General features: G+C 38.1%; 1 protein-coding gene across 2 annotated transcripts in view; it reads left to right on the top strand.

The window, feature by feature from the left end:
- The window catches only part of LOC149302551 (cadherin-6-like), a 53,590-nt gene that overhangs the window by 22,909 nt on the left and 3,499 nt on the right, over window positions 1-27,182 (top strand). Inside the window, exons 3-10 of one of the 2 annotated variants that reach the window (XM_089482285.1) lie at window positions 460-579; window positions 3,202-3,369; window positions 4,317-4,504; window positions 15,355-15,608; window positions 16,680-16,816; window positions 19,406-19,527; window positions 23,918-24,035; window positions 24,681-24,932. In XM_089482285.1, coding sequence (XP_089338411.1) covers window positions 460-579; window positions 3,202-3,369; window positions 4,317-4,504; window positions 15,355-15,608; window positions 16,680-16,816; window positions 19,406-19,527; window positions 23,918-24,035; window positions 24,681-24,932 — 1,359 coding nt within the window. The remainder of the gene's footprint in view (window positions 1-459; window positions 580-3,201; window positions 3,370-4,316; window positions 4,505-15,354; window positions 15,609-16,679; window positions 16,817-19,405; window positions 19,528-23,917; window positions 24,036-24,680; window positions 24,933-27,182) is intronic. The other variant, XM_089482286.1, reaches the window with a different exon arrangement.

Below are 27,182 nucleotides of genomic sequence, written 5' to 3'. Positions count from 1 at the left end.
AGTCAGGGGAGGTCCCTAAATTGCTATGTTTGCTGTGATTTTTTTCTCTAATCTGAAAAAGAAGCCTAATAGAACAACAGAATTTGGATAGAATTAATCCTTTATGAGCTTCATAAACCATCTTCAACAAAATAGTCGTCCAATAACAAGGGCTGCAGTGAAATCTTTTTTTCTTGATGATTTCCCTTTAAGCTGGTATGATGAAGCACTGATGGGGTTTTGTAATTGCATAAAATGTTTTATAGCATTCATCATGTGAATGAATCGCTAAGTGTCTAATTCTTAACAAACAATTCTTCTTGTTTATGTTTTGTCTCATTTCAGTTCTTTTTTCACAGCATGTTTACCAGTTTTGCTTTGCTAAACCAGGCTGACATTGTCTCATTTTCAAAGTATTTTTTTCATTGTAATAACCTTGCATCTAAAACTCTCTCACTGTATTCTTTACTGTTATTGCAGGGACATTTGTCATTCAAGTTACAGCCAATGATGCTGACGATCCAACCTATGGAAACAGTGCAAGAGTCATCTACAGTATTCTGCAGGGACAGCCATACTTTTCAGTGGAGTCTGAGACAGGTCAGAAGACCTTAGCTGTGTCTTTGTATAATTGAAGATGACATGTTAAGTCAAGCTAGGACATAGTAGACAAAACTTGAAAGAGATTACATTTTCCACCTTGCACAAACTGACAAACTCAATCGAGCAAGACATCTGTAAACATGACACCAGCGTTATTAGAACCTAAAAATCAAAGCTGAAATATAATTAGGGCTGTACACAAGATAGTTTGTTCTTTCAAGAAGAAATGTTGCTGAGCTTAGAACAGCTGAACCAAAGTAGACATGCCAGAGATGTATGACACATTGTACTTTATGAACTGTAACAGATGATGTTTCGGTTTCTACTTTTAAATGATTAATTCAATCTTACCAAAGTATTGTTTTGTTATAGATGCATTTTAATGGTTAAAACTAATGTTGATCCCTTACATTTTCAAACTAATTTTCATTAAGAACGGACCTTTTTCACAAAGAAACCTTAGTTCACAGTAGATGTATGAAAAAGGGCTAAGATTGGAAAAATTTAAAGTTATACACTTCACACTTCATAATATTGGCTTTAAAGTATTTTCTATCTGCCTAATAGACATAGTAAAGTTTTATATTGTCATTCTTCCTCCCAACCATATTGTTTTTCCCTCAGAAATCTCATGGTGTTGCCACAACCACAAGGGATTATGGGTAGGTGCATGCAAATAAGCTCAACAACGATCAGCTTTTCCCTCTATATCCACTTTATACATGGATCCCTTGAAAGTAATTGCTCGCTGTACAAGACAGCCTTTAGACAAAACTCGGGTAAGAGGTGCAGTAGCCATATCACCACTCATGATTGACCTTATTTGCATGCGCCTACCCAGAATCCCTTGTGGTTGTGGCAACACCATTAGATTTCTGAGGGAAAAGCAAGCTTTCTGGCTTGTCTGGTATCTGTAGATGAGTGTATAATAATGCTTCTACTACCCCCTTAAAGGGTTTTCAATCACCTTTACCCACCATAACTTATGTAATATATATATATTATATAATAAGCAGTGTTTTGACATAGAAATTGTTGGCGGATAGGAACCACTCAAGCAGCCTATTCCAGGTCTATTCCAGGCATGTTAAAATTCCCTCACTGTGTTAACCTGGGCCACAGTTACATCTGCCACCTTCTCTTATTTCCTCTGGGCTATACGTATTGAGATCCCTTAGTCTAGATGACATTGAAAACGTTTTCACAAAGCTAGCAGCCATTAATATGTCTACTGCACGTGGTGAAAGCATGCAATACGAGCATGAAGCATACTGATTCCTTCTGTGTCATTGTGTCATGGTCAAGGAAACCTTAACAATTCAATCTGCAGTTGAATTTTATTATATTCCTAATGCTCATTCACCGTTAATAGGATTGTACAGTGCCGCGAAGTATGATGGCGCTATTTAAAACAATCAATAATAAAAGAGCACAGAAGCGGGGTTTTTTGTTACCTGTCTAGGTGTCTTAATTATGTTTACTGTAAATTCTCCTGACAAAGTTTTGAAGACGATGTGCTTAAGAGCTAGTAGGTTACCAAAGCTTAAGGATAATCACCAAGTAGGTTGTGTATGGCAAAAGTGATTCTGATAAACATTAAAAAAAGTGATCTTGTTGCTATAGAAACCAATGAGATCTTCCTGCTAATTGGGCAGTTTTATTGGGTTGCTATGGTGATCAGACACATTTTTCAACAGAATAACGATGTGTGTATATAACCCCACAGACATTTTACAGCGTGCTTCCAAATGGTTAGTATTCTCAGTTCATCATATTTTAAAAAGTTGGCGGTATTGATTGGGCCAATATTTATAAACTGTTTGTTCCCAAATGCGAGCGCAAAAAGAGATCCCGAGCACCAGGGACTGGCATTGCATGCATTCACAGTAGGAAATCTTGTGGGATTTGCGTAATGGCATAAGTAATGTCAGGCTAATGTTACACACGCAGGTATATTTCTATGGCAACCAGAGCCTTATTAAAGCGTTATTATGGGGCAGACAAACAGTCATTAAATGCACACTGTGTATTGAACCATTCACTTATGGTAATTCCTAGAGCACAATGTATAAATTGTATTATCTTTAGTTTTGCTTTATATATATATATATATATACATATATGGCTGAAAAATAATCTATGTATTTTTTTCAGCTTCATAGACATAGGTCTAACATGTAAATCTAATTTAGGCAATGGAACATTGCAATCTCTGCTTTGTCTTTATGTTAATTGTGCTAATTGTCTACGTGATTTGTCTCAGTATCATGAAAACATGTACTGCATAGCTAATGCAATTTCATAGTACTGGGTATCCTTATCAGCAAATACCCCATGCTATTCTACGCTGTGTCCTTAATCGGTATAAGCAGGACTTGCATTTCTCTTTGGAATAACTCATATCATATCAACTTGGATTATCATTTCTCATATGCACTTAGATTCAGAGAAACCCAAGTGTGCTTATCTGTGATATTTATGCCATTGGCAGCTGTTTGGTTCTGGCAGAATTTTTATCAATCACTGTCAACTGTTAGACATAATTTCTGCCGTTATGATGTCCTCCTTCTGTGAGTCCCTTTCTACAAAACAATTTCTTCTTTTTTTTTTCCCTTGCAGGTATTATCAAAACTGCGTTGCCAAACATGGACAGAGAAAACAGGAAACAATATCAAGTCGTTATCCAGGCCAAAGACATGGGGGGCCAAATGGGAGGACTATCTGGTACCACGGTGGTGAATATAACTTTGTCAGATGTCAATGACAACCCACCTCGTTTCCTTCAAAGTAAGATCTGTTTACTTTTTGATGTCTCATGGACTATTTTAGTCTAAGAAAAAAAGGAGAAAAAAGCCCCCAGAAAACTGAAAAACTGCTTTGTGGATCTATAAACCCACAGGGATGAAAATGGCATTAAACGTTGCTCCGTAGAGCTTTTTGATTTATTTTCTTGACAGACTTTTCAGCCTGTAGGCTTTCCTGGGATCATCTAAATTCAGTATATTCCTATATATCGATATGAAGGATATGTCTTTATTTGGCCTTGAACAAAGTCTGTTCTGTTGCCAAAGGAGAACCTTCTAGGTCTTATTCCTCTGAGGAAATATCTATTTGATTCCTTTAACCATGAAATGTAATCACGTTTGAAATGAATGTATCTTTACAAATTTTCCCCTTCGTGCATTTCAAATCTTTATAGCTTAGCGTCCTTTATATCTGAAATTCATCACAGTGTAGCATCTGTCTGTTAGCTCTCTCTCTCTGTTGTTTGCCAAAGTAGAAAACCATTAAAAAGTGCATATAAAAAACAAAGGAAATAAAACTAGAATAATTTCATTATGGGGGGAAAAAACTGGGAGATATCAAATTCGTAGCTCCAGGGTGTCCATTTTTGCAATTTTTCTACAAAACCATTTTTCAGAGTAACCCAATCAGACATTTGAGACTACCGGAAAAGATGCGCATACTTCTAGAATCAGGGTACACATTTGTATTAACGTTGTTTTGTAGTATTGGGTTCCTGAGAATACACCTAATCAATGTTTTGGACAATCTAAGAACGGCATTTTTATAAGGGAAAATGGTGACATGGTAGGCTAGAAAAATGTTAAATTTGGGATCAAAGAGAACAAAGCTTCTAGTTTTGTTTTGTTCGGTATCATAATTTTTCTAAGGCAAATGTTAAAAGAAATCTTTGAAGAAAAAAAAAATTATCTATACATTTAATGTTCCAGGTACCTATCAATTCAGAGCACCAGAATCTTCTCCTGTGGGCTCTTCAGTTGGCCGAATCAAAGCTAATGATGCAGACGAAGGCGTGAATGCCGAGATTGAATATCACATCAGTGACGGGGACGAATCCAACATGTTTGCTATTATCACCGACAGAACAACACAGGAAGGCATTATCATTGTGAAAAAGGTAACACATCTATTGCAAATGGTACTGAGTGGTGCTCAGTACATTGTATAATGTGTGAAAAACAGCATAAGACACCAGAAGAAGACAATTACAACTACTGATCTATATAAAAACAATATACATGGCTGCCTTTAATATTGATTGGACCCTGAACAATCACGCTTTCCACCCTAAAGCCCGAAAAATCCATACTCATTCTTACTCTCACTCGCACCCCTTTACCTCACCTGCAGATTTCTCTGTGGCGCTCACACACCATGGGAGCAACTTCTTTTACCAACCAGGGAAGCAGAAACGCAGCAATGACATAATATGACCCTGCTGCGTTCCTGCCTCTCCTGGGTGGCACACGGCAGGTACGCTACAGGCCTGTGCAGAAGTGGTTGTGACCATGGATGTCGCAGGCTCAAAGAGCAGCTTCTATGGTCCACAGGAATGACAAGGCCCAGGAAAGCTGCCCCATGCTAAAGACAGCCTTGACTATATATATTATGCTTCCAATCAGGGTGGCTCAAGACATAGTGCCGCCTGGGGCGAAGTTTGAAATGAAGCCCCCCTCCTGCCAACGCCACTGCTCATCTACCCTTCCTCTCCCTACCTTCTCATTACCTACCTCCCTCACTATGATCTACCCTATCTCTTCCCCTTTGTACCTCACTTACCTTCCAGCAGTCCTGGGACGAGAGTCTCCCTGCTCTGCCGCGGTGCGTGCTGCTTCACTGCTGAGCGCCGGAAATGACGTCATATTCCGGCACTCAGCATTACAAGCTGGCACTGAGACCAAGCTAGAGGGCTCGCAGAGGAGAGAGAGGGGCGCGGAGCTGGTACTGAAAACTTGATAAACGAAAACCACTCGGCGCCCCTCTCTCCTCCGCTTCAAAAAAAAAAAGCGGCGCTTGGGGCAGCAAAGTGTCGCCTCTTCAAAAGTGCCACCTGGGGCAATTGCCCCACTCTGCTCCATGGCAGGGCCGGCCCTGCTTCCGATACATTTTAATTATTTATAAAGGATTCAAAAAATAGCTACGTGGTGGAAAAATGTATGTTTGGCCGTAATGTTTGTATTCTTCATTTTCATTGCAATCTTAAGAAGGGTTGATACATACATATTATATATAGAATGTGATAGGTGACTTTTGTCATTCTCTGATTTTATTTTAACATCCCGTAAGTGATAACATTTATACAATGTCGTTTGAAGAGACTATTGTCTGCTATACAGCACTCAGGAATTATTAAGCAGACTTTGGTGTTTATGAATAAAATGCCATTTTGTGCCAAGTATCTGCCCTTGTGGATCTTGATGAAGGTGTCCTGTCTGTTATTAATTATATGAATGTAATTGATATTTTGGAACAGTAGAAGAGAACAGTATGTTTTTCGCATCACAAGAGACCATTATAGCAGATTTAGCATATTTAGAAGCAAATCACATACACACAAGCATATCAGTAGCGTACCTAGCACGGGACGGGGGGGCGGTCCACCCCGGGTGCCGATCGTCAGGGGGGTGCCACGGGCTAGGGTGACCACATGTCCGGATCCCCTGCAGCATCGTCATTTTTTTAATTTATTTTTTTACACGGAGGAGAGGGGTGCCTAGCAACGCCCCTCAGTCTCGGGATGCGGTGCCGGCATGTCACGTTGAGCGCCGAAATATGACGTCATATTTCGGCGCTCAGCAGTGAAGCAGCGCAGCGGCACAGCAGGAAGCAGCGGCAGAGCAGGAAAACGGAGGCATCGTGCTCCCACCGCAGGGTGGTAAGTAAAAAAACTTTAACTCCAAAGGGGGAGAGGGGGGTAGATGTTGAGAAGGGGGGGGTAGATAGTGAGAAGGGGAGGGGGTAGATAGTGAGAAGGGGTAGAAAAGGGGGAAAGGTAGTGAGAATGAGTGAGAGAATGAATGAATGTGTGGATGAATTGTCTGAATGAGGGTGATAATTAATGAGTTTGTGAGAATGCATTAATGAATGTGTAAATTTGTGTGAATGAGAGAGAATAAATGATTGTGTGAATTAATTATGTGAATGAAAGTGTGAATTAGTGCTGGTCAGGTTCTATGTGGGCAGTGTGGACGCCAGGGCTGGCTTTGAGTTGTGCAACTATATGCCTGTAGTTTTATCTCTTGCTATGTTTCCATACTTTATTATTGTATACCTGCAAATACGGGATTTGTATGTCTGATTCTATGCCTCCAGTGCTGAGTTCACATGTGAACAATAATAATAACAATATATATATATAATTGCTAACAGCAATCACACTCCTATCATGCCAAGTCAGCTAGTACATGCAGGAATCTGGGCATGCCTGGGCATGATAGGAGTGTGATTGCTGTTAACAATCATATATATATATTTTGCTGTGTTACTTACTTTAAATAATATTTGGTTTCGGACAGGTAAATGCTGGATGTTCGGTTTCAGTCCAGAATTTTTGTTTCGGTGGTTAAGCCAGACAATGAAGTGGTAGGCCTACACCACATCAATGTTTGGCTTAGTATATAGTGATAGGTGTTATGCTGCACTATTATCAGTGGGATAATAGGGATTACGCTGTACCACCGTCAATGTCTGCCTCAGTATATAGTGTTAGGTGTTATGCTTTACCACCGTCAATGTCTGCCTCAGTATATAGTGGTAGGTGTTATGCTGTACCACCGTCAATGTCTGCCTCAGTATATAATGATAACAGTAATGCTGTACCACCTTCAATGTCTGCGCCAGTATATAACGATAGAAGCTATGCAGTTTTAAAGTGTTTGGAGGGGGGGGGTGCCACATACAGGATCCGCCCCAGGTGCCAAATACTCTAGGTACGCCCCTGATGCATATATATATATATATATATATATATATATATATATATATATATATGTAAACGACAACATAATATCTGACTGACACTTCTTATATGAGATGAAAACTATACAATCTGTTAGCAAGTCATTTTTCTTTTGAAATGACAGTAATTGGGCAGTTACTGTAAATGAAGAATACTCTTATCTACTGCACAAACCACCTTAATTATAATTCCCTCAATATACTTGGTTCAAAAGCAATACAAAAAACAGTGCTCTATATAAATGTATATATATATATATATATATATATATATATATATACCGTATTTGCTCGATTATAAGACGAGGTTTTTTTCAGAGCAAATGCTCTGAAAAATACCCCTCGTCTTATAATCGGGGTCGTCTTATAATCAGACCTCAAATAGGTCTGACTATGAGACGACTAAGATCCAGATCCCCCGCAGCTGCAGGGGACCTGGATCCTCCTGTCTCCCCCCCCACCCCCCGCCCCACTTACCGGTACTTCTGAGTCCCCGGTGTGTAGCTGGGGCAGCGTGTAAATGTCTACGCGATTCGCGTAGACAACTTCCACTGCAGCAGAAAGGAGGTGTGGCTAGCAGGGGGGGGTTGTATGCGTCCATCGCACAGACCTTCCCCGACTGTCAGAGATCAGAGTTCCCCGCACTGGTGACAGTCGGGGAAGGTCTGCGCGATGGACGCAGACAACCCCCGCTGCTAGCCACGCCTCCTTCCGGCTGCAGCTGAAGTGCGTGGGATCTACATGCTGCCCTGGCTACATGACAGGGAAGTTAGAAGCACCGGTAAGTTTGGGGGGGCCGGGGGAGTGTTAAATGGGGGGCATAAGGCATTTCTGGAGGCAGAGTGCTCTGTGAAATGCCTTTTAACCCCCTTAATGCCACTCTGCCTCCAGAAATGCCTTTTTAACCCTCTATACGCCACTCTACCTCCTGAATGCCTTAAACCTCCCTAGATGCCACTCTTCCCCATAATATGCCTTTTATCCCTCTAAATGCCAGAGTGGCATATAGGGGTATAAGGCATTTTTTTGGAGGCAGAGTGGCACATAGGGGGTCAAAAGGCATATCATGGGGCACAGTGGCATATAGGGTTAAAAGGCATATCATGGGGCACAGTGGCATTTAGAGGGTTAAAAGGCATATCATGGGGCACAGTGGCATATAGGGGGTAATTCAGCTTTTCTTAATAAATCTATCCTGTGCTATTGTCAGAACATCCTTAACAAATGACCACTTCTATACTTCTCACTTGTAATTAGCAGAAATTCTATACAGGACTCTGTAATTTAATCTCCTAGCATGTGCGTGAAGTAGACATGAAAGAGAACTACTGGCAGCGTAGTGAGGCAACAGCATTCTGTAGAATAGAAAATGCATGAACACTATTGTGTAAAAGGTAAAAATCATGATTGCTTTTTAATCAAAACGTAAATTACTCTAGCTGATGAGTACAATACCAATCCTCCTAGTATAAAACAAATGGAAGAGACAAGGAGATGTTGTCAAACAGACAAATATTACAGGCGGAGCATACATAGGAAACCTATAAGCCACAATAAGTAGCACTTTATGCAGGTGCCAGTCACTCCAGGGACTACCTGCAGAGAAAACATGGTGATTTGTAGTGAGCAGAGATTGTTTGCTATTACAGATACAGAGGCAAGACGGCAAAATACAAGGTTTTTTATATATATACTCATCGGGGGTGCAGCGACAGCCACCCTGCAGACTAATGCCACCCTGCAGCTTACTGCCGTGGAACCCCTACACTGTGCAAGAAAACCGCAGTAAGCTGCGGGCCCATGTTAGGCATAGACATCTGCATGACCCCAGTGATTCTTGGCTGGCGCACGGACCAGTGGGATCTACAAGAGAGGCAATGGGGTGCGGGAGAGTAAATGGGTAAATGAATGGGGGTTTTAAGGGCAAAAATGGGACAGGTGGCACATGCAGGCTGCTTCAGGGGCAGCGGTGGTACAGAAGGCTTTTTTAGGGGCAGTGGCCTACAACGTCAATGTCTGGCTTATAGTCTGGCGTATAGTGATAGAGGTTATGCTGCACTACCATCAATGTCTGGCTCAGTATATAGTGATAGGAGTTATGCTGTACCATCTGTTCTGTAAATGTTACGTATTTAAACTTATTTAATTTATTATTAATAATTTATTTTTTCAGATTTTTCTAGTTGACATATAGTTTACAAATTTGTGAAATAAAAATTCTTGTCAACATTATATTTTTTTTGTGTGGGAGGGTGCCACATACAGGATCTGCCCCACGTGCCAAATACTCTAGGTACGCCCCTGTCTGAAGGTGTGCTGTGGTATCTGGCACCAAGACGTTAGCAGCAGATCCTTTAAGCCCTGTAAATTGTGAGGTAGGGCTTCCATGGGATGCATCCTGGTGCCATGTGTTCTCCAAGTAAGGGACGTACAGGCAACCAGCCATCCACTAGAAAAAAACGTGAAGAAAATTGTATGCATTCTCAGCAGAGGACAGGGGTCAGCACAGGCACCCTGACTGGTCTGTGGCTATGCAGCCCCATACGCAACAAATGTTTGACCACACTGACCAGCCTTCGCTCCCCACATGCATCAGTGAGCCTTGGCCGTGCATAGCCCAGTTTTCAGTTCACCACTTTTCCTTCCTTGGATCACTTTTGATAGGTACTGACCACTGTAGACCAGTTTAGGTTTTATTTCATCATTGCATTTTATGCCTGCTAAATAATTATATGACCTACTTCTGCAGTCTTCTATAACTTATAACTTTAAATAGCTTAATCTCACCTTTTGGTCCTGTTTCCTCAGCAAGGCAGCCCTCAGGATTTGAGGGGCGACCATTTGCCCTAAGCAGAAGTCAAGTATGTCACTCATGTATGTGGTCTGTGTAGGTGTGAGAGAAGCAGAGTGCTGAGTGTCATTGTGGGGTCTGGGCAGGAGCCCCCAGAGCCCCTGCTTAAGGGCAGTGCTGTTCCTGCAGCATCATTTTTATATAAAATCCTTTTGGTGGTGTTTCATTAGCAAATGTTTATCCTCATACATTTACTCAGTCTAACCGTACATGTGTCTTTTATTTTTGACTGCTGGCAGAGAGGTAGTAATGAACAGTATTTCTAGATAACTTCTCTGTGCATAGAAGAAAACAGAGCCAAAGAAGAATGCATGCTTTTTCAGTGAAATGCCAAACATGAAAGGAATGCCAAGAAATGCCAAACATAACAGGGACCCTCTTGTGGAATAATGATTTCATTTAAGTCATCGACAATACTTTAAACAAGTAAAGCGAAGGTAGATATATGAAAGGTTCTTTCAAACAGAGTCTTGATAAAGTTCTTAATAAAAGACACAATTACTGCTTAAATTATAAACAATAATAATATAAACCTTATATTCCATAAAGCAAGTAGAGAATCATTCCCAAGATTCCCAAAGACCCTTAAGTTATGAGGTTTAAACTTATTGTGCATGAGAACATCACAAATGTACCGTAGTAGTATACGCCTAATTTATTAGTTAAATACTAATAAATATTAGCATAAGTATAGACATACAATTGTGAGTGTAATGCATCTTGCCCTACTATCCTTTCTCTAAACTCATTTTGTAGGCTTAGGCTGATGTTTTGGAGCTATTTCTTTTTCTTTCTACAATGATTTTAGGAAATCACAATTTTTAAAAGAAGTAACTGAATCCTGAGTCAAATGGAATCCTGTTTTGGTTACATTGTCAATGTCAGAAATGTAGTTTTTGCATGCTATATCTTTGGAAACATAGTTACTCATAAGATTGTGTGCAATCCATACCGCAGTACTTCTACCGTGCACTCTTAAAGGGAAATTTAACATTTCCAAATATATAACATTCATATCTTTTAAGATATTGTGCAGTCTAAGCTTGTGTTTGTCAATGACATTCTAAGAAAATTAAATTTTCCTAAGAATGTCTAGACATATATCTTTTGGGCCACCTAGGAGCTGATTGGCGTGACTGTCACGTCAACAGTGTCCAGGAGTATTAAAACCAATCTAGGAGAATTTGAGCAAAGGAAAGATGTTGCAATAATATGTATTATCCATGAGGCTGTAACTAAAATAAGCTGAATATATTATACACAGAGAATGTATCCCCCCCCCCCCCATATAATGCTGTTGTGTCCTGTGTATTTCTAGGGTTCTTGTGGTAAATGGACAGGAGATAAGTATGTTCTTGGCATGGTGCCATTGTTCAGGCGATGAGTAAATAAGTATTTGTTCTCAGTGACTTCATTGCCAACAGGGAATGGGGAATAATGTCTCCCATACAGCTCCTGATTGCTTTTCATTGGGCAGATGTTCAGCTCCTGGTAAAATACACTTAATGGGCTATAAAATTAAGTCATATTTACTCAGTTGAGTGTATTATTTTATAATCTCAGTTTAGGATTTACTTCAAAAATACCTTTTGGCATAAGAAAAATATAAATGAGAATGAGACAAAATCCTTTTCTGTTTCTTTTTTTTTTTTTGCAATTGTAGTAAAACTGGGTCAGAACATTAGCTTTTAATGTTATAATGTATCTTTGGTACGGTATACATTAATTACTATAACTAATGTTCGAAAGAAGAATGCCCAGTGATGGTGCTGATGGAATTGTTAAAACTAATTGCAGAGAAGATTTTATGATTTAAAATTAAAACATTTACCTAAAAGCCGAATAATGTTTTATGTTGGTTTTTTTTATCTCAGTCTTTTTAAAATGTGACTTTGTGTAAAATACAGTCTGTGATCCCTTAACATTAATCAGCTTGCTCCACTTTTTTTTTGTTTCATTTTAAGCCAGGCATAAGGGTAGTAGAATTTATAGGACATGTTTCTGCATGCTATGGATGTATTACGATTAGCTTTCCCTAGAGTTTAGTTCATTTGCAATTCATAGGTCTTGCATTTTATTGTAGCTCATAAGTCCCCAAAAAACAAAAAGACTGTTTGTACCTTTTCAATTTCCATCCTGGAATATTTCTATTTGCTTTTGCCCATGTCTATAGCAAAGCCACAAATAGATTATTATTTGAGATTATCAAATAGTAGAAATTTGATTAGAATGGAATAAAACCCATTTTGACGGTAATACTAATAGCACCCAATTACGTGTGAACAGTGCTTATTTTGTCCTGCTGTTTTCTGTTTTAAAGTAGTCATGAAAAGCTTTAAATGCCCTTTTAGTGTAATGCATCCTTCCAACAATAATACATAGTTAGCAAAGGGAGATTTCTTGATGCAAATCATAGTGATATAGTTATGCATTAGGTCAGTGGAATATTCTGGCCTAGGCCTAAGGCTTCAGGCCAAGGGGATGCAGCCTCATAATGGGAGTCAATTGTCCTCTGTAGCTCCACTGTACAACGGGCCTTATAAAAGGGAGATCACTGCTCTCCCCAACTGGCCTAATAATGCTATAGGGGGCTCTGCTGAGCTGGTGCTCAACAGTAAGATGGAGGCTGGTGGCACTCCCCTGCGGTTAGACCTAGGGCATCACCATTGTTAAATACTCCTCTGTGCTGGGTCTTATTGATAAAAAATATCTCATAAGGGTTAGCCCTCCTTAATGCATAGTTAAGTCAAGAAGTATAAATGTTCCTCTCTGTCTCTCTTTCTCTCTCTCTCTCTGTCTCTCTCTCTTTTGTTCCACGTTTTCATTTTATAACCAGCTTTTTAAAATAGTACGTCAACACAAAGGATATTTATTGTGTGCTTATGTGTTTAACCAAAACCATCTTAACTACAGGCTTTCTATTTGTGTTTACAGTAATATATATGTATATATAATATAATATATATATATTATATATATATATATATATATATATATAGTTTTCTACGCATTCCTCAAGTAACACATCAAACATTGTCAGAAAAAATCGCACTCCCGCTGATCTATATAAACAAAGAGCAGGTGTTTGTTTGCGAATACACTCAAAAACAACAAATTTGTTTTAATCAGATATGAAACCGCAAAAGTACATATATCTAAATTAACCAGTTCTCAGGAAATTAACATTTGATACCAATGTGTGAGTATTACCCCAGCATCACTTCCAGAGACAATATAGGCAGTATGGGTATATTCTTTCTTCTTTACATTTCTGTGCTTGCAGTGTGTTTTTCCTACCTAGTAAACCATACTGTGTTATAAATTTTGTCTGTGTTTATAAATAACTAGCTAAGTTGTCCATCATTAAAATGACAATAGGTGTCCTTGGATTGGGTCAGCAGGAGACCAAGGAAAATACAGTGAAATACAGGTCTGCAGTCCATTCTGGCACCGATTACAGCTTTACAGACCAAAAATACTTTTTTGTACCAGCAGAACACACACATATATATATAAAATTCCCTTCTCACCTCTATGGGTGGTATGTGTCTTCTTCAATCTCGGGTCCTCTACCAGAGCCCTGGGAGTTTGAGGTTCTGTGCAGTATCTTAGCTGTTCCTAGCACTGCACTCTTCTGGACAGATTGTTCTGATGTTGTTCCTGGGATCTGTCGGAGCCACTCTCCCAGCTTAGGAGTCACAGCCCCAAGTGCTCCTATGACTCCCTGGACCACTTTGGCTTTTGGGCTCAGCATCTTCTCTAGTTCTTCTTTCAGGCCCTAGTTCTTCTCCACTTTCTCATACTCCTTCATCCTGATATTGCTATCAGTTGACACCAGTCCTTATCCCTGCTATTCTTCACAACCTTCTGTGGAATCTCCCATTTGCACTTTGGAGGGTTTAGCTTATACTCTGTGCAGATATTTCGGTACACAAAGCCAGCTACTTGGTTGTAGTGTACCCTGTTCCTACGGGCATCTTTCACCTCGCACCTTGGGCCCTGTCTGGTGCGGTAGATGCCTGCCTCTATGGATCTGGTTCTCAGTGTCTGCTTGTCCTGACAATTTTTAGTGCATAAAAATATACTTACATATATACAGTATGGGCACAGTTGTTATTCAAAATTGTTACTTACTGGGACCTATTTAGAATAGTTTATTTCTCGTAATATTAATATTATAACAAACACGGAGAAACCCACTGGGGGAATCAAATAGTTTTTTCATCTGTTGTCTTGAACTCTGCTTGTAACAACAAACAGATCATATTTAAACAAATATACTGTATGCTATTATCATTCACGTCCAGCAACATTTATTTCTCCAGTTACCAATAAAGCAGGTGTTTGATGAATCTCTATTAAACAATTAATCGGGTCTTATTTTCATTCACAACCTGTACAAATTTGCCATTTGTGTGTAATTACATTGTGTTATTATCTAAAGAGGGCTAGATCAATAGCCCCTTTATGGTTTTGCGGCTGTAACAAAAACATTTGATTAGAATTTATAATTTATACTGTTGCTTTGCACCATCAGTTGTAATCTTGTTTGGGCATTAGCATGGATATGTGACAAGACCCTAGTGGACAGCTCTGTGCCCCTACTTATTCTCAACTTAAGTTTTGCTCCTATCCCCATGCAGTCTGTATAATGGGGGACTCTTGCCCCAATTTATCAAGATACCTTTTCAGTCTTGCAGTGACATATCAGTGCCACCACACTAGATCCAAGGCAGTGTTGAGGTTTGAGTACGCGTGAGCATGTTTCTCCTCTAAGAAAGGCCAGTGTGACCCTTAATACTTTATAGTTGAGTATGTTAAGTTTTTCACCTTACTGCAACCATCCTATATATATATATGATATAGATTATTTTGATGCGGTATACATTTCAAAATAAGTATATTGTACACATTTGTGTGCTGAGCAAGGAAATGATGCTCCATACTTTTTGTAAGAAAAAAAACAAGTCTTCATCCATTAGTATATTTGTAATCTGAAGCTCAAAAAAAAAGAAAGAAAGAAAACATAAAAAAGACAAAACAAAAATGATGAAAGTCTGTGGACCCTATGTCCTTTGGTACTGTATATAATGATGTAATTAGTTCTGGGGGGTTTTCTCTCTAACTCGCGTTAACACTAATTGCATCTCTTCCTACAGGCCATGGACTTTGAAAGAAAGAGGCAGTACACTTTGAAGGTTGAAGCAGTCAATAGTTATGTGGACCCACAATTTATGCTGATTGAACCTTTCAAGGACATTGCTACGGTTAAAATAATAGTGGATGATGTGGATGAGCCACCTATATTCAATAAACCAGCTTATGTACTTGAAGTGAAGGAAGATGCCGGAATAAATAGCATTATTGGGACCGTGACAGCACAGGATCCAGATGCTGCAAGAAGTCCAGTGAAGTAAGACTCGAGTTAAACATTTATTAGGCCCTGCTTACCACTGTATGAGTAGCCGGGACATCACAGGAGTATATGGAAGACAGTATTATGCATTAATCTTGCAAGGAATATATCATGTATCCTGTCTCCAGCAGTTACTTCATTTGGTTAATTAACAATTTAATATCTGATTTCCACCTGGCAGAAGTTAAAGTATTCCATTGAACACGTTTAGTGATCTATATTTAAGTCATCAGCTTCCTTCCGCATTAGAACATTGTTTTGTATGACATATCAATGGCATCATTCGTATGGCTTTAACAGTCTATAACCTGGCTTGATGTAGTTGGCAAACCCTTTATTAGGGTGAGAAGAGCAGACAGTTTTTGGTTTTGTATACATTGATGTAGTTGGTGTCAACACATCGATGCACTGTACTTGAGTTACCCACCATCTTGAAATTAACCATAAAACTCCATAAAAGCAACAAAGTCGTATTGTGTGTACTATTAACTATTGTTGTGGTTTGTTATCTCCCAGATCAATTATTTTTATAGACTATCTTGAAACTAACCTTGATGTAAGGTGGCTTTTATTTGGTAGAAAATATAGACTTTACTAAACAGTAGCCAATTACAGATTGGGATTTTCCTTTTTATGTAAGACCCAACCTCAAATGCATACCTACAGCATATGGTCATTCCAATGAATAAAGATTATGTAAAGCACCATAGTACCCAATACTTTTATTTTTCTCCAAAAACGGAAACCTTACATGGCATGCTTTTTAATAATTCTTTACAAAAATCGCCATTGTAAGCATCAATCAAAAGTGGATTATCTGAGTACTTGTTGTTATGTAGCTTAGGTTTTATTAAAAAATGTTTTGACATTTATAGTCAGATATTTCCGGAATTCTAACATGTTGCTCTTAATGTAGTGACACTGAAAGCTTCTTATGTAATTGTATGTTTCGTTGTTGCTGCTATTTGAGTAACATTTATAATTTAGTGAGTGGTTAACTATTTCTACTTTTATGTTTAACAATGGCTTGACGAAGACCTGCACTTAAGTACTGAACTCTGCTTGCAGGTATTCAGTTGATCGTCATACAGACATGGACAGGATTTTCAACATTGATTCTGGAAACGGATCAATTTATACATCAAAACCTCTGGATAGAGAAACACTGCCTTGGCACAACATTACTGTAATAGCAACTGAGATCGGTAAGTTCATTCTACATCGCCACCCCTGCCTTGTACGAAATTCTTTTGCTGAATAAGGCTTAAGAACACTTAATTATTTCATGGCACAGAGGATGAATATGTTTAAGGGAAGCTTTGCCATTATTTGCTTACTGGTCATTAAGAATTTCATAATAGGCTGCAATAGATCGTTAGTGGACTAGTGGCATTAGAGAAGCCTTTGGCAATACAAATAATTAAAGAAACATAATTTTAATATTAGTATAGCACAAAAAAAGCTGTCTATGAGTTAGCTAACATTTTCAACATACATATTGAAGTTTTAAAGGTACATGCACTGGCATGTCCTGACCTAGGCCAATTGGGCCTAAAGCTAGAATGGCAAGTCCAAAGGAGGGCCCCCATAAAACTGGGGGCATATCACCACCACAGCATGCTGTACATGTTCCTGTGTCTTCTGCTAAGTAGAACACTGGGATTTTATGTCAGTAGAACGGTAGGTAGGTAGGTAGGTGTGCTGGGCACATGCAATAAAACAGATGGACCTTCCATGACTCTTTTGCTTGCAGCATGCAGCTGACGTTACCTTCCTAAATGGCTGATTATACAATAGCATTTTAAAACCCGATGCAGTAAAAAACCCAGAAAGCAGGAGGAACTTCTAATGAGTGTTCAAAATGCCTAAAGAAAACTGGCAGGTTGAAATTGTTTAGTAGAAATGACTTAAGATCTACCACATGATGTGTTAAAAAAGCTAAAGCAACATTTATGCGCTAATGATTAATATTTTGGGTGACATTTTAAATCAAAGCATGGTCATACAGCTGTTCAACCCAGAAGGTCTAATTATCCTGAGCGTCATTGATGACATTGAAGCAGTGTCTGCAAAGCATCGGAACCCCGTTTCCTCAAAGACTTGAAATAAAGGCAAAACAGCATACCATGTTTCATCAGAACTATGGATATATTTTCTACACCCCTTAACAAAACACTAGCGGCATATACAGAGAACCTTATCGTCTGCTGCCTATAGTTCATCTGTTACACATAGTATTTGTGTGGACCACCTACAAAACAAGCCGTGGCACTGATGCTCCAGACGGATAGATGAAGGAAAGATAATATGTTTTTGTTTGCCTTATCAAATGGCTGAAGTAAATAGTGTCTGAGTAAAAATGATCGCTTAATGTAAGTTGTACAGCCGACGATTTGGCATAATAATTTAATTATACTGTAACTAGGACTATTGTCTAGCTGCACAGTAAACTATATTTTCAGTTAAAAAAAAGGCAATGTTATCTTTATTGGAAGTCACCCAGAGGAAGATTAGAGTTAATATAATTAGTAGTAAGTCTGAAGTCAATCCGAAAAAGCAGACACACTTACAAATGGGGATCTGGTAACGGCAGATGTGCACACTTAAGACAAGCATTATAACCGAATCTCGCAAAGATACCGGAGGGTTACTGTCATTTAGGTATAAACTGAGCCTATTATGCAAAATGAACTGTAATCTCTTCTTTGTGCAAAGCAAATCCCTCAGAAATGTATAGATGGGATGATATTTGTATCGGAGGCTTCCTGTTTATATCTGTATGCCATTAACATACTAATTTAAGCGCCTGTTATTCTGTTGAGTGGGTTGCTTACACATAGGATCTCCTACGGTGCATTATACGAACAGAAGAATATACCTTATTAAAATATAATTTGTCTACTGATTTGTTATTTACCTAGCACAATGAACAGATGAAAATGTATTCCCTTCACAAAACAGGTGTTGCCACCTACTCTCTTATGGTTGACCGAGTCATTTAATAAAAATGTATATCTGTTACAAAATGCATAATGTATCTGCTTTCAACTAACATTTAAAAGTGGAGTATTGATCCTGAAGACATGCACAAGTTGCATTTCATGATAAAGCGTGCATTGGAATATAGAACCGAGAACTGTACAGAAGGGCATCTAACACCATCACCTTCAAATCTCACACCATCTAACACCTTCGAATAAGGATTGAGCTGCTAAACAGTGCTACCTAGACCAATTAATAAATCCCCTTCTCAGCATTTCAATTGTCAATGGTGAGCTCAGGGTCAACCGGGGACTTCCTCAATGCATTTTTAGACAAAGGATATCTCGGATAAAGCCTCTGACACATTTATGAACCTGTCTCACCGAGATAGAGTTCTTAGTCGATACAGCTTTAAAAACTATTTGTATGCCTTTTATATTTGCTATGACACCTGCCTACTTGACAATATCATGGATTTAAAGGTGCTAAACATCCCTAATATTCATTCATGGTTATTATTTTCTTTTTATCTTATGTTATACAGTGGTTTCATTCTTGAAAATGAAGCTGTGGCTTCATTTGTTTGCCCTAGAGGATTGCTGGAAGTTTTGATACACAGCTTGCATTCTACTAATTAGCCATTTCATTGTCAGATCTAAAGACTTGCAGGCACCATTAAATAGAAAATACAAATACATTTTAAAAAGTACAAAAAAATCTCCCCATAGAATTTTAGCCATTGGCTTTTCATCCCTGAATGTTTTTTACCCTACACAGCAACAATAGACGATGCTCTTATCTTTTTGTTACAGGTAATCCTAAAGACAGCAGTCGTGTTCCTGTGTTCATTAAGGTTTTGGACGTGAATGACAATGCCCCTGTGTTTGCCATGTTGTATGACATCATTGTGTGTGAAAACGCAAAGGCTGAACAGGTGTGTGTATATTCAGTTTACTTTCAATTAAGCTGTATTCGAAAACGGCAAACTGGCCGAGTCAGAGAACTGAACCCCACTGCTCTGAAAATGGTTTGGTACGTTGCAGATTAATATAAAATAACGTACAAAGAGTCCTTTTGTCAAGTATCTCATTATCAACACTGCCTTTAAAAGACCAGAGATGGCAGAATACAATTGCCCGAACAAAAGAAGCAAATATCAAACGCAACAACATTATATAAAACTGAGAAACTCCATAGTTCAGAGTATGTGCAACATTGTGTTAGTTTTACAAGAAGACATTTTTTAAAATATATTTTTACAGATGTTTTAGATCACTGAGCACCAAAACACACGCTATGGATTGATGAGGTCTAGATGGGATTCATGAACGTTATAGTATTACAGAACCAAAAAGGCACTCGCCATACTTGTACAGCACTGCAGAATATGATGCCATTATATATATATGAATCAATAAATATAATTTTCATTTTATTATATTTACTTTGTAAATTTGTAGTGTTTTAGTGTTTTATTTTACTTAGTATTGGATTGAAAGAATTTGTTTTGTAACCCAAACTACCTGTCTTCAGAATGCAAGACAGCATAGAGTCAACCCTCAAAAACCTGTTATTAACCCAGTATAACCCAATATACCGAAATCAGTAGATACCTTTGTTTAGTGTAAAATAACAGAAAGTGCCAGTTTCCCATGCTCCCCAATGAACTTATGTGCTTCCAGTTTATCCCTATACTTCAAAGCAGAGGAATCCATAGGCTGCATACAGCTTTTCACTGACCTGCAGCTCCTACCTGGAGATATCATATGCAATAAAGACATTTCAGAAGAACAAAGTAACTGTAACAGCAAATCCATGAAGAAGGAAATAAATCTTGGAAAAAATAAAACTACCGTGATTTTTGGCACACCGGATGAATACATTTAATGTTTGTCATACTAAGGGAAGCTTTGCCATTATTTGCTTAATGGACATTACGATTTCCACAGTAGGCGGCAATAGATCAATAGCGAACTGGTGGCATTAGAGAAGCCTTTGGGGATACCAATGACTAAAGGGACTAAAGGGAAACATAAGCTGCCTGTAAGTTGTGCTAACTTATCATTTTTAGAAGAACAAAGTAACTGTAGCAACAAATCCACAAAGAAGGAGATAAATCTTGGAAATAAATAAAACTACAGCAATTCTTTAACGTGTCTTTGAAAGGGTCAGATATAATGGCTCTTTGTGTGCTAGTCCCTGTCCATGGAACTGACAAAACTTCAGGTACAAATGATAAATGATTTAAAAAATGAACATCTACTATGCCACACATCTTGTTTAGATTTAGCAAACTATTTGTTCTCTTTTTCACAAATGGAAAACAAAATGTATTAAAATATATTCTATTTTTTATCTGGGATGACTACATTTCATATTTGGGATTCAGAAAAAGAGAACGAAGAGCATTCATTGAGGGTATGGCTTGAAATTAGGCAGCATGGCTTTTAAGAGCACAGACTGAAAATGTTCTTTTTGGTTTTGCTTTATGCATGTATGATGCACCAGCCAAGGGGTGCAAGCAATTTATACCATTCTGAAGTATACCAGAAGACTATACCAGGATAATATATCCAGTCCAAACAGCTTAAAAGCCATTCATTTGTAAATGCAATATAGCAACCAGACAAACAGTCTCGGTAAGAGACTAGATGACTACGTAGCTTTCTTCTGGTTACTGTAATTTGATTATTTAGTTAAGCACCGTTCATATAGCTTAACCCAATAAGCAAGGCATGGCGTTTATTCATCTAAGGGAGAGTTAAGAATTGACAGGAAATACTTGGACTTTGACTTCGCTATCCATGATGGAGGCCCAACCTGAGTGACCTCCTACTGCAGGAAGAGCTTGGGTCTGTCCCTTTATGGTCCATGGTTAAATCGGTGGGACTTCTTCAGTATTCTTACCATTAATTATGCATTATACCAGGTCAGCCCTTCACACTAGAGAAACTTGGCAGTGTTGGCCCTTCATAATGAATAGTTAAGCGAGGGATCTGAAAACACACTCACCTTAAATATTTCCCTTTAGTGAATAAATTATCACTTTACTATAGGTGATGAGGTATGCTTTGCAAACAATTATGTCATTATTGAATGTCTATTACATAGGGGTTGGCATTGCTGCTACGGAACAAAAAAGGTTAAGGTTTGATAAAAACAAGGCGGCATTTGCTTAGACGAGTGCTAGGAAACACTGGTCTAAAAGGCAGCATTTTTATAGCGCTACAACACAACAGAGAGTAAGAGGCGTAAAATATCTGGGCAAAGGGTGTTAAGGTATATTAATGGCTCTCGAAATGCATGCAGAATTGTAATTAATAAATGCCACTATCATTATCATTAGCAGCACCTAATTAAAAAGTCAGACTACTACATACCACTATAGTCCTGTGTGTCATATTTTTGTATTACGATCAAAATTTCCATGGTCAGCCTTTTTTTTTGCAAAATGGCTAATTAACAGAACTCTGATTATAATGTCAGCATGCAGAAGTCAAAAAATGTGAAGAACACATATAACCCTTTGTGTTCCAGACTGCCGAACAAAGCCACTTGCATGTTTATTAAACCCCAACTGAGGAAACCTACCTGATTTCACCTAGTATTTCTATTTAGAAGAGGGAGCAAATAAACATATATATATATATATATATATATATAAAACATTTATATCCAAGTACATTTCTTTATTTTTTTAGCTTTAATAACAACATTATGTGGTATATTTTGTTTATATTTTTTTATTATTTTGCTTGAGCTTATATTCGATATATTATTATTTATCCATGTGACATTAGCTTTTGTATCATAAAATAAAAATGAACAATGTATTAAACATATGTAAAATTCTAGATGGTAGGGGTTTTTATTTCCCTTTCATTGACTTTCCAAATAAGTTAGTTCTAAACAAGACAAAAAACTTACATAGAGAGCAAATAAAACATCACAATGGCTAACTGATGGCTTCTAGACTTGATAAAATTAATTTAATCTAGAAGGTACCCCCTTCCTGAAATCACTGCTAACCCTCTCATGTAGCCTATTATGAAATCAGGAATAATGTGATGAAATCAGGAATAATGTGATGTATTCCTAAAATGCGTTATAATTATATGGCAAAGGGAGCTTGCATCTTAGATCACTAAAAAAACCCAGTAAAGACGAAATTTAAGGAACTAAATAACTAAAAACAATATGAAAACAGCTGGAAAATTCACTCTGAAGCTATAAGTAATAAAATACTGGAGAATCAAACATGAGGATCTGAGGATTTATTCTAGACTGCTAAGGCAACAAGCAATATAGCCATATTTTTTGTTTGTTTTTCTCCAGCATAAAAGTGATGGAATGTGTAAAATATAGTTGTGTTCACCTAAAGAAATCTCAAACTTTCCATAATTTAGTATATATCCCACCTTGTTCATGAGGAAAAATATTGCATAATTTTGGCTTGGGAGGTTTTATTTAGTCGTGTCAACCCAGCATATTAAGGTTAACGTTTGTACTAAATTTATCTTAATTACTTTGACTACGAACTAATTTGGAGCTAATTCGTATCTGGTGATAATGCTTGCTATGTTAGTTTGCCTTCCTCTGGATAAAACATAATTGATGGTGTAATAGATGTGTAGGTGTAGTAGATGTAGTAGATGGTGTAGTAGATATATAATAGACAACTGTCTGGTTTTTAACCTCAACATCTGACAACTTGTCCACTGCAATGTTTAGATCTGTGCGACTGAAGTATTCATACATACGTACACATATTTAGCTTTGTTTTAGTTAGTATGCTTTCAAAATGTCATGCTCATTACCAATAGTCTGAAGCACCACAATCCATCTGCTGGCCACCATCTCAAGAGAGGCCTCTGGCGAGATAGAAAAGCTTTCCTGAAACAAGCCCTCTGCTAGCCACCATCTTGACACTATTTCAGAGGGCACCTCTTATGCTCCAAGAAGCATTGCTATATCATATATAGCACTGCTAAGTAGATATGGAGACAAAGTTAAAAAGACCTCCCAAAAATGGATGTTTAGTTTCAAACCTCTGTCCCTTTTTTCTAGGATCTCAAAATGCTGGGTGGTATAAGTGCTAAAGCCTAATACAATATAAAAAACAGCATAAAATGTGTTTACAGATCAGAATGTAAAAAACTAAATTCATTATTCCTTTTCCAACACAGTTAGCTATCAGTAGGTTACAAAGCCTCATAACAAACCCTAATCCTGCCACACACTCGAACCATTATTTACTACTTGGCCATTTGAAATTTAGGTAGCTTTCTAATGTAACAGTGTTTTGGTTTTTTTTCTCTTTACAGGTGATACATGTTGTAAGCGCGACTGATAAGGACGATTCTTTCGGTGGACACCAGTTCTCATTTTCTCTAGCAGCACCAGTGGCCCACAGTCCCAACTTCACTGTCAAAGACAACAGAGGTGAACATACTGGCCCCTACTCTTGCAAACATACATTCTCTTAGGTAGAAATGTATATGTAGCACTATATACATGTATTTATGTACTGATACACCACTTTTCAGTTGATCTTCTCATATTCTGTTATTTTATTGTGTTGACTTCCGGCAAACTGTATTTTCCTGTATGAGATTTTATTAATTTAATGCAAATGTAATTTGTTAGTATATTATTGGCCATATTTATCAAGGCAAATTGGAGCACTTCTGGAGCATAGTGCTATGAACAAGGAAGTTATCAGAACCATTTTGATGTTTTCTATTGGAGTTTTTGTTGTATTCAGTTGCCCTACCTTGATCTAACTTCTCATGTTCTATGTAAGGAGTGCTAAAACATTATACCATATGCCAGTGCTCCACCTCAGAAGCAAATCTGGGGGAAAGCCATGCTAGCTAAGCACATACTTTCATAGTGTAACTTAGATGGTTAGAAGGGACCCATTGAGCATCTGGAACACCAATAAGCCTGATCGTTCAATGTGGCATACGTTATACTACCGGCTGGGGACTTTTTATGAAATTTAGAATTTTTCTCTAGACCATATCTGTCATTCAACATTCCTTCCATCTTTTTCTTGGTTAATAATTGTATTTTTGTTTTTTCCAGACAACACTGCAAGTATACTTACAAGAAGAAACGGCTATAGCCGTCACGAGATGAGTACATACCTCCTGCCTGTGGTCATTTCTGACTATGGCTACCCGGTTCAGAGCAGCACTGGGACTCTGACCATCCACGTGTGTGCCTGCGACCACAAAGGAAATACACAGTCCTGCTCAGCCGAAGCACTTATCCATCCCACCGGACTGAGCACTGGGGCATTAATTGCAATTCTTCTGTGCATTATTATACTGTTAGGTAAGAACTGGAAATATGTTAACAGGCATTCACTCACTTCTGTCTTGAACAATGAAAGATTTCCTCCTTAACATTTGATTGTCTAATGTTGATGTACGTAATGGAAGAAAATAAGGGTTTAGTGTGCTGACTCTCAACTTAATTATTATCAGAGTACAGAGGGGTAGATGCGTTATTTAAAGTACAAAACTTCTTGCCAACCTTCTACATAAATAATACTCTCATTTTACTCACTTGTCTGTGAAAATATTTGGAAGAGCCACGACCACAGGAAATATTTTATATTATTTTATAGGTAATGCTGAATAGGTGATCTATGAGTTTGTACCAATTGCACCTTTTACAAGAAGCAGCCAACATCCAATGTTCAAAGAGATGAACTCCAATAGTTCTTTGTACTTAAGCAATATCTGGAGGCAACTAGATATCAGTATAGTAATATCTAGAGACAACAACCCTAAGATTCTCCCTCTTACCCTTTTAAGAGATTAGAAAGCAGAGGATTCAAGCGAGATTAATAGTCATATTCTGAATGTTCTAACATATATGGTGCATAAATCCATACTGCCTAGGAAAGTATTAGAGTTCAGGCTATATAATTATACTGTCTGTCTACTTCTGTCCAATTGGCCAACACTAAATCCGCTAATAGATGCAAAAGGAAAAAGTGGAAACGGTTTGCTAAACATACAGTAAAAGAAGTATAAAAAAACGAGACAAAATGTCCCCTACTGTTAATCCTTATTAAAAGTTGACAATGAAAAATTACTTTTTTTTATTATTCATTTGCCTGTATTTTGAGCAATGACTACGTTACTGGGAAATAATGTAGTATTAATTAAATAGTTTAAATTCAGAAGCACCGTAAAATTATCTTACGCAAAGTCATTTATTTACACTAGCAGGAAGGAAGAGCAATTTATTTCCTTGGTTTAAAACTTAATTGCTATAACAGCTCTGTGATTATTTTGCAGTAAGAATTGCTTTTGACAGGTAATGCATATACCGTATTTGCTCGATTATAAGACGACCCTGAGTATAAGACGACCCCCCAAATCTGAATATTAATTTAGGAAAAAAAGAATAAGCCTGAATATAAGACGGCCCTATAGGAAAAAAGTTTTATCAGTAAATGTTAATTCATCTAAACTATTTTTTTTTTAAATAAAAGCTATGATTGAGAAAAATATTTTCCGGCACCGGTGCGGGGAACTCTGATCTCTGACAGCCGGGGAAGGTCTGCGCGATGGACGCAGACAACCCCCGCTGCTAGCCACACCTCCTTCCTGCTGCAGCGGAAGTTGTCTACGCGAATCGCGTAGACATCTACACGCTGCCCCAGCTACACACCGGGGACTCAGAAGTACCGGTAAGTGGGGCGGGGAGACAGGAGGATCCAGGTCCCCTGCAGATGCGGGGGATCTGGATCTTAGTCGTCTCATAGTCAGACCTATTTGAGGTCTGATTATAAGACGACCCCGATTATAAGACGAGGGGTGTTTTTCAGAGCATTTGCTCTGGAAAAAACCTCGTCTTATAATCGAGCAAATACGGTAATTAGTCCTGAAGAAGGCTTGCATGTGTTTTTTTTACTCGTAGTATAGAAAATAGTTTCATCTTCAAAGGGATCCATGCTGCGTTGATAAAATGAATATGCATTTGGAACAAAACTTTTTCATGTATTTTCCCCCATTTCCTTTTGAATTAATATGTTGCCATTTTATTTGCCAGATGTGGCAGGCTTCCCCATTATTTGTAACTGTTTCTCCTTTTTGCATTTCGCGAATAAACTCAGAAGTGGGATGCATTAATATGAAATACAAAGGCAACGGCACAATTGTTCACCGTGACATGTCTCTCTCTTGGCTTCAGCTACTGATTTTTACAGCATGCATATATTGATTTTATTAAGCTATATTTCTATCATATCTATTTTTCTTTCTGCAGTGTTTTTAAGAAACGCTGTGGCATATGCAGCAGGGGAAATTTAGAAAAGAGAGAATACAAATAGCATATATTAGAATTATGCCATGTTCTTTGTTTCTCATACACGATAAACTCTAATGCACATCTTCTTGATTCTCGGTCTCTTTGAACAGTAATTGAAGCTGCAATCCTTCCCTGGGTATCCTAACTGATAATTATGTTTGTGTGTACGCTAGTGATGGCTAAAGCGAGATGGAAAGACATTAGGGACAACATTGGGCAAACGCATCTGAGGGCAGTGGCATCCTGCAGACGCTGCTAATA

Source organism: Sceloporus occidentalis, unplaced genomic scaffold (assembly GCF_023333645.1).
Source record: "Sceloporus occidentalis isolate IW3139 unplaced genomic scaffold, rSceOcc1.0.p SCAF_18, whole genome shotgun sequence".
Taxonomy (NCBI): Eukaryota; Metazoa; Chordata; class Lepidosauria; order Squamata; family Phrynosomatidae; genus Sceloporus; species Sceloporus occidentalis.
Note: the sequence above shows the minus strand (reverse complement) of the source record. Positions and strands in the feature narration are given on the sequence as shown.